This window comes from Lepisosteus oculatus, chromosome 2 (assembly GCF_040954835.1).
Source record: "Lepisosteus oculatus isolate fLepOcu1 chromosome 2, fLepOcu1.hap2, whole genome shotgun sequence".
NCBI classification, from domain to species: domain Eukaryota; kingdom Metazoa; phylum Chordata; class Actinopteri; order Semionotiformes; family Lepisosteidae; genus Lepisosteus; species Lepisosteus oculatus.
In genome coordinates this window covers 859,008-871,062 of record NC_090697.1, presented here as the reverse complement: position 1 = coordinate 871,062, position 12,055 = coordinate 859,008, and the positions used below count along the sequence as shown (strand labels likewise).

Below are 12,055 nucleotides of genomic sequence, written 5' to 3'. Positions count from 1 at the left end.
ACTGAAGGACAAAACCATCCGGCTGAGTTTTTCTTCAGGCATCAAGAGCCTCTCTGAGCCAGACACTGGCAAGCAGTGTAGACAGAGACAATCCCACAGGCCATGTGTGATACAGTCCTGCCCAAATAAGTCCTGATGTGAACTGTCAGAAATTAACGTACAGTATTGTCAATAACACAAATAATTGGTCCAACAGCTTTATTCACAAAACCTCACATCGCCAGATTCAGCTGTGGGTATCTGAATTCAATTCAATTCAACTTTATTGTCATATATTCTTATTCTTAAACAGGTGCATAGTATAATGAAAAGTGTTTCTCATGAGTCACTCAGGTGCAGTATATAAATAGGACAGAAGATAAGACAATAGACAGTAACACAATAGCAATAACAGTAACGTGTAATAACATAACATAAATAACATGTAATCAAGTAATCAAAACTGTGCAAAATTCCGCAAACAGAGAAAATATAACAGGACAAAAACAGTGCAAGGTAATTCTTGGAACAGTGCAAAAATAGTATGGTTAACAATAGTATGGTTAATAAATATTAAATATTACGACCGGTACAGTTTTACTGGGCTATCGAGGGGACAGTACAATTTCGTCTTACGTGTGTGTAGTGGTGTAGGAGTACAGTCATTATGGGTACAGGAAGACGTTAGGTGAGATCATAATATGATGGGAGGGAATGGGGGCATCAACTTGACAGCTCTGGGGAAGAAGCTATTTTGGAGTCTAGTTGTGTGCGACTAGAGTGACCGGAACCTTCTGCGAGATGGTAGGGGAACAATCAAGTTATGACCGGGGTGAGTGGGGTCAGACATAATTTTGGTGGCTTTTTTCAGACTCCTGGCGTTGTATATTTCCTGGATGGATGGTAAGGCACTGCCGATGATGTGTTGGGCAGTTTTGACCACCCGCTGTAGTGCCTTACGGTCGGATGCGGTCCAGTTGCTGTACCAGACTGTGATGCAGCTGGTCAGTATGCTCTTCACCGTACATCTGTAGAAGTTGGTGAGGATCTGTGGATGTAGGTGTATTTTCTTCAGCCTTCTCAGGAAGTACAGCCACTGTTGTGCCTTCTTGATGAGACTGGAGGTGTTCAGTGTCCATGTCAGGTCCTTAGAGATGAGAACACCTAGGAATTTGAAGTTATTCACCATCTCTACCACAGACCCTTCAATGTAGATGGGGGAGTGGACTTTTCCTTGTCTCCTGAAGTCAACATTCAGCTCTTTGGTTTTGCTGATGTTGAGACATAGGTTCTTTGTTTGGCACCAGACTGCGAGTTGTTTAATCTCCTCCCTGTAGGCAGTCTCATCAGTGATCAGGCCCACGACTGTGGTATCGTCAGCATACTTGTTGATGGTTTTTGTGCTGAACTTGGCAGTACAGTCGTGGATGAACAGGGAGTAAAGCAGTGGGCTGAGCACACAGCCTTGAGGGGCCCCAGTGTTAAGAGTGAGTGTGTTGGAGGTGAGGTTGCCAATCCTGACAGTCTGGGGTCTGCTGGTGAGGAAGTCTAGGATCCAGCTGCAGAGGGTTGTATCTAAACCTAGAGCCCTGAGTTTGGTAGAAAGTTTAATGGGAATGATGGTGTTAAATGCTCAGCTAAAGTCAATGAACCGAATTCTTGTATAGGTGTTCCTTTTATCCAGGTGGGTAAGTGTGGTGTGTAAAGCTATAGAGATTGCATCCACTGTGGAGTGGTTTGTGCGATAGGCAAACTGGAGAGGATCCAGTGTTTTCGGAATGCTGGGTTTAATGTGTGGAATAAGTAGTATTTCAAAGCACTTTATTATGATGGAGGTGAGTGCAATAGGGTGGTATTCGTTCAGGCATGTGGGTGCTGATTTTTTTGGTAATGGCACGATGATGGTCATCTTGAAGCAGCTAGGTACAGTGGCCTTGGCCAAGGGCAGGTTGAAGATGTCAGTACAGACATCAGCTCTCTGCCAGGCACATGTTCTGAGTACCAGGCCAGGGATACAATTAGTTCCAGCAGCTTTTCGTGTGTTCACTCTACTTAGTGATTTCCAGACTCTAGCTTGGATAGTGTGGGGGGTGGGGTGGCAGGGGAGTCAGTGGTCCAGGTGGTTGGTTCAGGGTTTTGAGCTTCGAAGCGTGCGTAGAAGATGTTAAGCTCATTTGGAAGACAGACAGCTCTTTTGTTTAGCTTCTTTATACTTGTATAACTGGACAACTAAAATGTGGATTTGCAAGTAATGTGAAAAGAAAATCACAGTGGTTTCAAACAGCTTGTAATTCTAAAGCTTGTCTTGAGCTTTTTTATATAAAAAGGTCAATGAGCCTTTCAAAAGTAATTAAAGGGAAATAAACATTCAGAATCAGGTAAATAATAAACCTAAGAAACGCCTGAGGCTGATAAATGAAACAACAAACACATATATATGTAACACACAGAACGTTTTCCAAAACCACTAAGAGAAGTAGCTTACTGACGGGTATGAAAGCAATGCCCCAGTCGCGACTTGAACCCGCGACCTTCCAATCCCACACCGTTGCCCACGGGGCAGATCTTTCCGAAATGCCCTGTGTGATCCGCACGGCTCCCGGCAGCAGGGCCACCTGGCGGCAGAAGCGCAGCCCCGCCGGGGTCCAGCTGCGCCGCAGGTGCATCAGCTCAGCCTGCCGGGCGCCCGCCTCCACGGCAGGGGGGGGGGGACCGGAACTGACGTCACCGGCAGCCCTGTAAACTGTTGGAGTGAACCATGGCAACAGAGTCTGGAGCAGCGCAGAGCCGGCCAGCCTGACACTCGGCAGCGGAGCAGCCTCGCAGGTCTGGGGGATTTTCCTGTGCGGACCGGGGCTCAGGCAGCCGACAGCCAGCCACCTTGCAGGCAGAAAGTTCGCCTTAGTGCCCTGGAGGGGCGCCAGAAGGATACCCTTGCTGCTGTGGAGCAGGCGCTGTCAGCCGGCGGGTGGTCCGCGGTTCACTCGGGCGCTTCGGCGACCCTGTCAGAGGCTGCGATGCTCACACTCAGGCTGTGAGTCAACGCTGAGAAAAACAAAAGGGGGACCACGATGATTGCACAGCTGGGTGACGGTAAAAGCAATTTTGGGGTCTAGATTAAAGGGGTTAAGTGCTGTTCCCTAGCCATTGGAAAGTCATTCCTGTCTTTTTTAAAAAAACGAAAACGAAGCAGAACGGTTACTCCTTCGTGCACATGGCACGGTTGCGTCGCCTCCTCGGCGAGCTCTAGCTGCGCGCCCGGCTTTAGACACTACAGCCTCGCTCCCCTGGCCGGAGCTGGGCGGCTGTGACAAGTGCTCGGCCAGCGCATCTGGAGCGGCGTGAAGATGGCGACGGGAGCGAGCTGGCAGCAGTACTACAGCAACGCTGGCAACCCGTCCGGCGCCGGGAAATACAGCCCTGCACCTGCGGCGAGCATGGCTTATCAGTCGGGATTAACCCTGGAATATACCCAAGACCTCCACCTGAAAATGAGCAAGAAAATAGCACAGCTGACAAAGGTAGGGCTCGTGTTTGCTGCAGGCAGACACCCAGGTGTGTTCTGTATGTAGGCTGTATGTTCGGAGAGAGACGTGCCGGGCGCCCGCCGCGCAGGCACTGTCCGCAGGTGAGGCGCTCCGGCCGGGTTTATTCGTGTCCGCCGTGGGGAATCAGACCATCTCCGGCACTCTTGCGCTCCCCGTCTTTATCGCACTGGAAAGAAAAGCTGGAGCGTGGAAGGGTGACAGATCTGGAAGTTGATTTGAATACACTGCTCATCTCCGAGCGTGCCGTCCGGGATTTGTAGCTTTTCTTTCTCTTTGTCCAAAATGTGTCCGGTTTCATTCCTTCTGCAGTATCGGGTTGCGCACTGCGACCTTGTGCACCTTGGCTCTCACCCGGTCACCTGGGGGGGCTCCACACGGACGAGTGACCGCCGTGTCCTGCGTGTCCGAGCGCCGAGGCTCGGCGGTCACTCGTGTCCGCAGCTGCCCGGTGCGCTCTGACCTCTGATCTCAGTTCACTGGACCTCCCGAGGCGGGGACCGCGGACACGCTGTGCGCCCTGAAACCCGCAATTTATCTCGTTTCTACTGTGAAAATGTACGGAATTCACAGAAACAGTATTTTAAAAAAATATATTATTTGCTGTTGTTGTAAGGTAGCAGTGCATCGTAAGTTAAAAACCAGATGCTGGTCTAAATACTCTGACAAACTCTTCTTATCCGCTGGTTTAACAGAGAGTGCCGGCTGTAGGAGTGTTCTTGTGTAATGTGCTGTAACTTACCTAAATAGTTTCACCTTCAGACCCGTTAGTATTCCCTGTTGTGAGACGTTTGTCGAAAGCGAACATGCAGTAGTTAAATACGTCGCCGTCATCTAGGTTATGCAACTAATTAATGACATAAAATGTTGCTTTTAGTCGTGTAACAGTTTTGTTCTGTTTGTAACGTTCTGCAGACGCTGAAGGCAATCGCTTGCGTCTTTACTCACAGAAACGGGAGCGCGGTGCTTGTGTTTCACAGAGAGGGAATTGCACCAGGTACAAAGTGAAGGTTGTGGAGGAAGTGGTCAGCGTGTTGTAGATCATAGTTATTGTAGCAGAACAAGAATAAATCCATTGTAACATTCGGTCTACTGTGGTTAGTGTTGTCAAATCATGGAAACGTTGAGTCAGGTTCATTTAACCAGCTCACTCCAGTCAGGAGTGTCTTCAGACGAAGTGGGCTACTGTATAGCTCTACAATCTCAGCTACAAAGCTGATACGTGCCCAGGCTCTACTGAATTGTCAGGGCTGTGTGGAACAGGGAAACAGTATTTGATGGTGTAGCCCTCTCAGGCTGAATGTGAAGGTCTTACAGTGCTTCCCTCCTGTTGTTTTTCCTGTATACAGCAGTTTGTATCTCCCTCAGCGAGGGGGTAGAGGTGATACTGCAGCTGAGCTTGTGTAAATGATGCTGAGACCAGTAGCAGCCATGGCACCCAGGTTCAATCACCTCTCATGACTGTGAAATTTCTGGTGTTTTCTTGTCATTGGAAAAAGTAAAATGTAATAATTTGTATAATGAGGCACTTTAATTGCATCAGGTGTATCTCTCACAACCTGTCGTGTCTGGTTGTCTGACAATTAAGTGATTCTGGCAGACTAAGTGCTTTTTATTACCATTGTTACAGTATACACTATACAATGCATGAATAGGACCACTGATTGTTTCTATGTCTCAAATACCATGTATATTTATGCAATATTGTATTCGCCCACTCAGGGACGTTGATCATGTATCTGTAAAAGGTTTGATGTCCTGGTACATTGCATGGAGGACCAGATGAATTTAAGGACTTGAGGGATCGATGTGGTGTGTCTGCTTATTCATAAGGTGGCCCTTTGTGTATTGCAGTATCAGTGAGATTTCATTAACAACTTCTTTAGTTTTAGTTTAAATGGAAAGAATATGGGTGTGAAGGTACTGCAACTTTGTGTAGAGCACCATTGTGGCAGGACAGCAGCCTGTACCAGCTGTAAAAATGAAACTAAATACTGCAGATACAGTATGTACATGTTTGTAGTGACATTTCATAGTAATAAATTGGTCATGACTGGTAACCTGTGATTTATTTTGCCTTTAATCTTTGTATCTTTGTAACACATCAAATATGGTATAGATAAATATACAGTATCGTATCTGACAAATTTAATAAATGTCATAAATAGTAAAATATATTATAATACATATAATATCATTTGTTTTATATGTTTTATACTCACATATTCAGTGCTGTGTTAATTTCCTTGGAAATGTAGCATATTTTTTTATTTTGTGCTTCATTCAGTTTTAATATTGGAATATTTTCAAATGATTGACTAAACTGCAAACAGCAACAACAATGAAGGTTCACGACCGATGAGTTAGCTGAGTAGTCAGGTTGATCCTACTAGATTCTGATGATCCTGCTGCTGAAGGCTGTGAACTCTTTTTTTGTACCTGTAATGAGGACAGCGACACAAACATGACAACTCTGTTCTGTTGTGTCTGTGCTACATAAGCTGTGCTAGACAAAGTGATCATCTGTAAATGGGCCACGGTTCACTGACTGTGCTGGTTCTGCAGGACATTTTTTTGTTTTCTGAGGTCTCCATTGGAAATCAGCATAGTTGACCCCCAGGTCTGTAAGAGCCAACTTTAGGAATACATGAATTAGTGATCAAGAGGTGAAAGCGTACAGTACATACTGTATGAGCTTTTCATCTGGATCCAAACCTTTTGAGTCTTTGCATCTTGTGAAAGAACTGGGCCAGTGTGGAGGCTGCTGTATCCAATTAGCAGGAAGTGACAGGCGTTCAGTGTATCGGCTAGCAGATATATGTGCTGAAGATAAGAATAGTACATTGAGTAAACCAACCAAGTGATAACATCCAAATGAAGGTTATCCAGAAGCAGGCCTGTTTGTTGTCTGAGCTGTACAGTTCTTGTGTGATCTATAACTAGAGGAGTAGTGTCCTTATTCAGACACAGGCTAAACTAAGCAAAAAATGAGAATGAACAGAACGAGAATTCTGCCGCTGTAGCTTATTTTAAGGTACATCCACAAGCTCTTTCTGCTTACATTTGAAACTCAAAACAAATATAACGGTGAACTGTCTGACAGCCTGAATTGGGTGTGTGTCATATCTTCTGAAAAGAAGCAATCTCATTTATTAATACTACAGTGTACATGAAATAAGTGGTGTCTCATCTCACTAAGTGATAACAGGTCCTTATTAAGAGCAACACAATCAGTCATTTATTCATCACCAGTGTTCTTTAGTATACTTGTATCTGACACACTCCTCCCACCGTCCAAACTGCTGCATCGATACAGTTTCCCTGTAAAATGTCTGTTGCAGCCTGTCAGAATTGAATGTTGCAGCTCTGTATTGTGCTTCTGTTCCTGAGGACTGTGCCCAGCTTATTTCAATGCCATGCTAACATCTGTGAAGTAATGAATATATACAGAAATATGAAAGAAACGTCACTCATTTACAGTGCCTTGCAAAGGTGGTCAGACCTTTCCTATATTGTGAAATTACAAAATGATGCATGCAGTTTTTTTCAACTTAATATTTTATTCAAAGCCTCGATGCTCAAACTGAAGACATCTAAAGGTAAGATAAGTAAATGTCAGCAAAAACTGAAGAGAAAAAACTGAAATCTGTTACCTGCAATAGGACTCAAGTCCGGACTCTGATGGGCCACTCAAGAACAGTCACGTTCTTATTCATGAGCCAGTCCAGTGTAGCTCTGGCTTTGTGCTTTGGATCAGTGTCCTGTTGAAAGGTGATTTTAAGGCTGAAAAAGGTTTTCCTCTAAGATGTGCCAGTGCTTTGTGATGTTTGTTCCCTTCAGTCTTGACAAGCTTCCCAGTCCCTGCTATTAAGAAGAACAAGAACATAATGCTGCTAACCCTTGTCATCAGGGACGATGTTATCTAGGTGATGCACAGTGTTGGGGTTATGTCAGACGTAATGCTTTGCATTGACACCAGAAAGTTCCAATTGTCATGTCTGATAAAAAAAAAACTGCTTACCATATGGTTTGTTGCAATCCTCTTGTGCGATTTTTTATCTTTTTTTCAGTTTCTTACAAGCCCCTTTGTAGAGTTAGTTAATTAATTAATTGCTTATGCTTATATAGCACTGTTCTGGACACTCCAATCAAAGCGCTTTAATGTGCAGCCCCACCAGAACGCTCATCACACACCAGCTCTCAGTGGAGAGGAGAGCAGAGTGATGAAGCCAGTTCAGAGATGGGGATTATTAGGAGGCCATGACTGGTAAAGGTCAGAGGAAAATTTGGTCAGGACACTGGGGTAACACCATTACTCTTTTCGAGAAACGCCCTGGGATTTTTAACGACCACAGAGAGCCAGGACCTAGGTTTTACGTCTCATCCGAAGGACAGTGCCTATTGTACAGTATAGTGTTCAAGTGACTATACTGGGGCATTAGGACCCACACAGACCACAGAGAGAGCGCCCCCTACTGATCCCACTAACACCTCTTCCAGCAGCAGCCTTAGCTTTCCCAGGAGTCTTCCATCCAGGTGCTGGCCAGACTCACACCTGCTGAGCTTCAGTGGGCTGCCTGTTGTGAGCTTCAAGGTGATATGGTTGCTGGAGTGACTGAAATAATTTTGACCCCTAGAAATTTTTTCTCATCTCCGCAAAGTCTGTAACTCTTTGAAAGTCCGAGGCCTCACTAACCAGTTCCTGTCTTCCCTGGCTGCTCAGTTTGGAGGGGCAGTCTGATCTAAGCAGCGTCTGAGTGTCTTCTGTTTCTTAATGATTGACATCGCCATGCTTAATGAGATATTAAGGGTTCTTAAAATGCAACCTTATGCCTGAGCTGTTTTGCAATCTCCTAGATTTCATGGTTGAATATTGAATATTTGCATCAAATTCACTACTTGACTGAAGGACCTTACAGAGATTTGTGTTTCTGTTTTGAAATCATATGAACCATTGTTACTGAACACAAACAGAAGTCACTCACTTATTTGTGTGGCTTGTTAAGGTAATGTTGTGCACAAAAATCATTTTAGGTTTGCCACAGTAAAGAGTTTGCATGCTAATGCTATCATGACCTTGTTTGTTTTTTTCATTCATTCATATTTTTATTGAGATATCTCTTCACTTGTGTGTGTTGCTAGAAAGATGCAGTCTACAGAGTGATAGAATTTGAGCAAAACAGAGGAATGTAGTCATTAGATGTTTTTTTGAGAAACACTAGATTTCTGTTTCTGAGGGAGGACTTGTATCCTATCCCTCTTCCAGCGGTGGTTCTCAGAGAGCTCTCCCAGCTCCGTGCCTGGAGGAGAAGAGGGCAGGAGGTGCTTTCATAGCAACGAGCTGCACAATAATCTGGCCGTTCCCAACATACTTTGTTGTGTTGCAGTTTTGTTACTTAGTAACTAATTATACACTCTTTTGACAATATTCACTAAAACCTCACTATAGGTAGACACAAATTTATGTATAGAGCCCTTGCAATCCGTAATACATGAAGAGAACAATAACACAGTGTAAATAACCTGGTTGCAAGTGACCCTTACTAATTTTTAATTGCATGGTTATATTAGTGGTGCTGGATATTTGTCATTTATGAATATTTGAGTAGCTGGAGCTTGCACTGGGGAAAGCAGACAGAAAAAGGAGGCCTGAAAACATCTTATTAATGTCTATTTCAGTGTTAACTACTGGGTATGCGATGGACTCATAGTGTGATTTGTCCCTTCTAAAGTAAAGTGTTATCCAATGTTCTTCTGAAACATGCGGTATATAAATATTTAATTTGGTGTTTTGGTGGATGCAGTTCCAGTTAATTATTTTTGTTTTATATAACTATGTTTTATGTTACAAACAAGCCCTTTATTTTGGATTAAAATGTAACTTAAAAGAACAGATACACAGAATAATTCTTTTATGATTTTGTGCTTTAAACAGGGGTCTCAAAATCATTTTTGCTGCCATTAATACATTCAAGTTGGTCTGGAAGTACAGGTGTACTGTTTCACTGTTCTAGATCAACATACAGTATTTGCATTAGCAGCACTCTGGGGGAAATTCAACAGGTTTGGTCCCTGTAGTTTCTAAGATGAAATGTGAATGCCATTAAGTAATAAGTCTTAAGATCATAATATTTTTGCTATGAAGGAGGAGTGTTAAAAATGAAATGAAAGTATCTGTTTTTGTTCTTTGTGTTAGTGGAATATTTATATATAGTAGGAAAATACAATGAACTTGACACTATTGAGAACGTTAAAATGATTTCTGTAGTATAAACCTGCCTACATTCACAAGTCCCAGTGATCGAAGTGCATCTGAGATAAGATCACTTTATTGGCCATATACAATTTCTTGCATCAGGAATTTGTCTTTTGGCAGACCCCAGCTTGCTCTCCATGAGACACACAGACAAGGAGAGAAGCTGGGGGTCAGAGCGCAGGGTCAGCCATTTATACAGCCTTGCTCAGGGGCCCAACAGAGTAGACTCCTCCACTGGCCGCGGGATTTTAAACGGCAGCCTTCCAGCCACAGGCGCAGATCCTGAGCCACAGAGCCGTCGCTCCGCCCAAAACGAGCATCTTCCCAGCTGCCAGCGCTGCCGAAGCGAACCTTTAGATCTTCAGTCTAATGCTCTCCCAACTGAGCTATGAGCTGTCTATGCCACACATACATCATAAAGGTGATTGGAGTTAATGACCCAGTTAAAGAACTAAAGGTCTGAAAGAATGAAGAATGTATTTTTTCCTTCTCCCTTTTAGAGGTGGCTATTGGAGGAAGGTATTTTAAAAACCTCAACAGTAATCCTTATGGCTTAGGATACTGAACATAACCATATCTGCTTCACATACATACTTAGTACAAATTTTCCTTGAAATTGTAGATATACAGTATCTGCAAGATAAAAATTTAATGTAATTTTCATTTAATTATTTCTAAAAAATATTGGTCTTCAAGCTTCCAGAGATAAGTGTTTGATTTGATTGGGAGCTAGAATTGATTTTACTCTTATGATTTAACTTTAAAGGGAATTATATTGTTTTATCAGTTTATAAGCATGTATTTTGCTTTGCGGTTACACAAAATTACAACAGCAGCACCATGTAAAAGAAGTTCTAAATATAAAGGTTTTTTGTCACTGGATTCTTGCCTGCTGGCATCTTATATAAATCAGCTTGAACTGCCAAGCTTATATCTTTAAGTGATTAATTTAATAATTTTCCACATGTTAAATTGATATTAGTTATACAGGAAGATAGACTCCTTATTACCACCAAAGCCAAACATTGTCTAACCTCTGAGCAGATGGCACACAGCCTGAGGATACAGAGACATTTATAATCCTTATAATAACTGGGCTGGTAGTCAGAAGTCACTGCTTAAGAAACCACAGGGGCTTTTTGTCTAGTCTACACCTGATGGGCTGCAGTCAGAATGTACCTTCGTAATCACATGTGAGATAACTCTAGTGAAAATGTGAATGATAGCAGTTTTATTTAGAATCTTTTTCTTATTAAGTGCCCTAAAGGAGAGACAGTTTTGCATTTAAAAACAAAGTATTTTGGACATGTACAGTCTTTGGTAAATGTAGTTCAAATCAGTATCAGAACATACAGTATGTTTGACCATTATATTGCGTCAAATAGCTTCTGAATCAATGAATTTGCACTTCCAAAGTTGTACAGTAGTAATTCACCTTGAAGCTAACAGTGTTATATCCATCCATCAATTTTCTAACTGCTTCATCCAATTCAGTGTCATGAGGGAGCAGGAGCCTACAGGGCACACACTCACACACTCGCTCCAGGGCCCAGTAACCTGCTGGAGTGTCCTTGGACCAGAGCCTTTGGAGGAAACAGAGCACCCAGAGGAAACCCACACGAATATGGGGAGAACATACAAACTCTACGCAGATAACGCCCAAGAACTCAGCACTGCGAGGCAGCAATACTAACAAATTAAAAGTAAAATGTCTCCTTATGAGTACATGCTACATCAAGTGTAAACTTCTAAAGCTAAAAACTAGAGCAGGATAAGAGATAAGGATTAGAGCAAATTAAAAAAAATGATTTTAATTATTTTAGATGAATGCTAATTAACAAGAGAGCTGAATAACATCAGGGACAAAAACATATTGAAATGACTTTAATTTGAAATGAAAGTTTAGAAGTGATAAAAGTCTATAGCATGCAGTTACCAAATTGAAAATAATGACTAAAAATTGAACCTTTTATACTTCTAGCCCAGTGAAGAATCAGTTCAATAAAAGATTCTGATTCAAATTCAGAACATGTGAAGCAATCTTCTGTTTAGTCCACACTAACTGCACAATAAACTTCCAGCATGCATTGACTTTTTGTGTGCAAGTCTCTAATGTGCAAACAGAACAAAGTTTAAATAATGGATTGAAACTCTAAAAAGAAAGTATTTCTGTACCAGGGATCTCCATTCCTGATCCTGGAGAGCCCTGCCCAGTCTTGTAAGTCACCCTGAACCACCTGGTCTTTCAAACACTAGATACGGTACACCTGGACGT

At 42.8% G+C, this 12,055-nt stretch overlaps 1 protein-coding gene across 4 annotated transcripts in view; it reads left to right on the top strand.

Moving 5' to 3' along the window:
- The first annotated feature begins 2,722 nt into the window (after positions 1-2,722).
- Positions 2,723-12,055, top strand: part of fam184ab (family with sequence similarity 184 member Ab) — a 131,767-nt gene continuing 122,434 nt past the window's right edge. For all 4 annotated transcript variants that reach the window (XM_006626423.3, XM_015359153.2, XM_015359175.2 and 1 more), the window contains exon 1: positions 2,723-3,500. In XM_006626423.3, the coding sequence (XP_006626486.2) occupies positions 3,327-3,500 (174 nt within the window). In that variant the 5' untranslated portion in view covers positions 2,723-3,326. The remainder of the gene's footprint in view (positions 3,501-12,055) is intronic.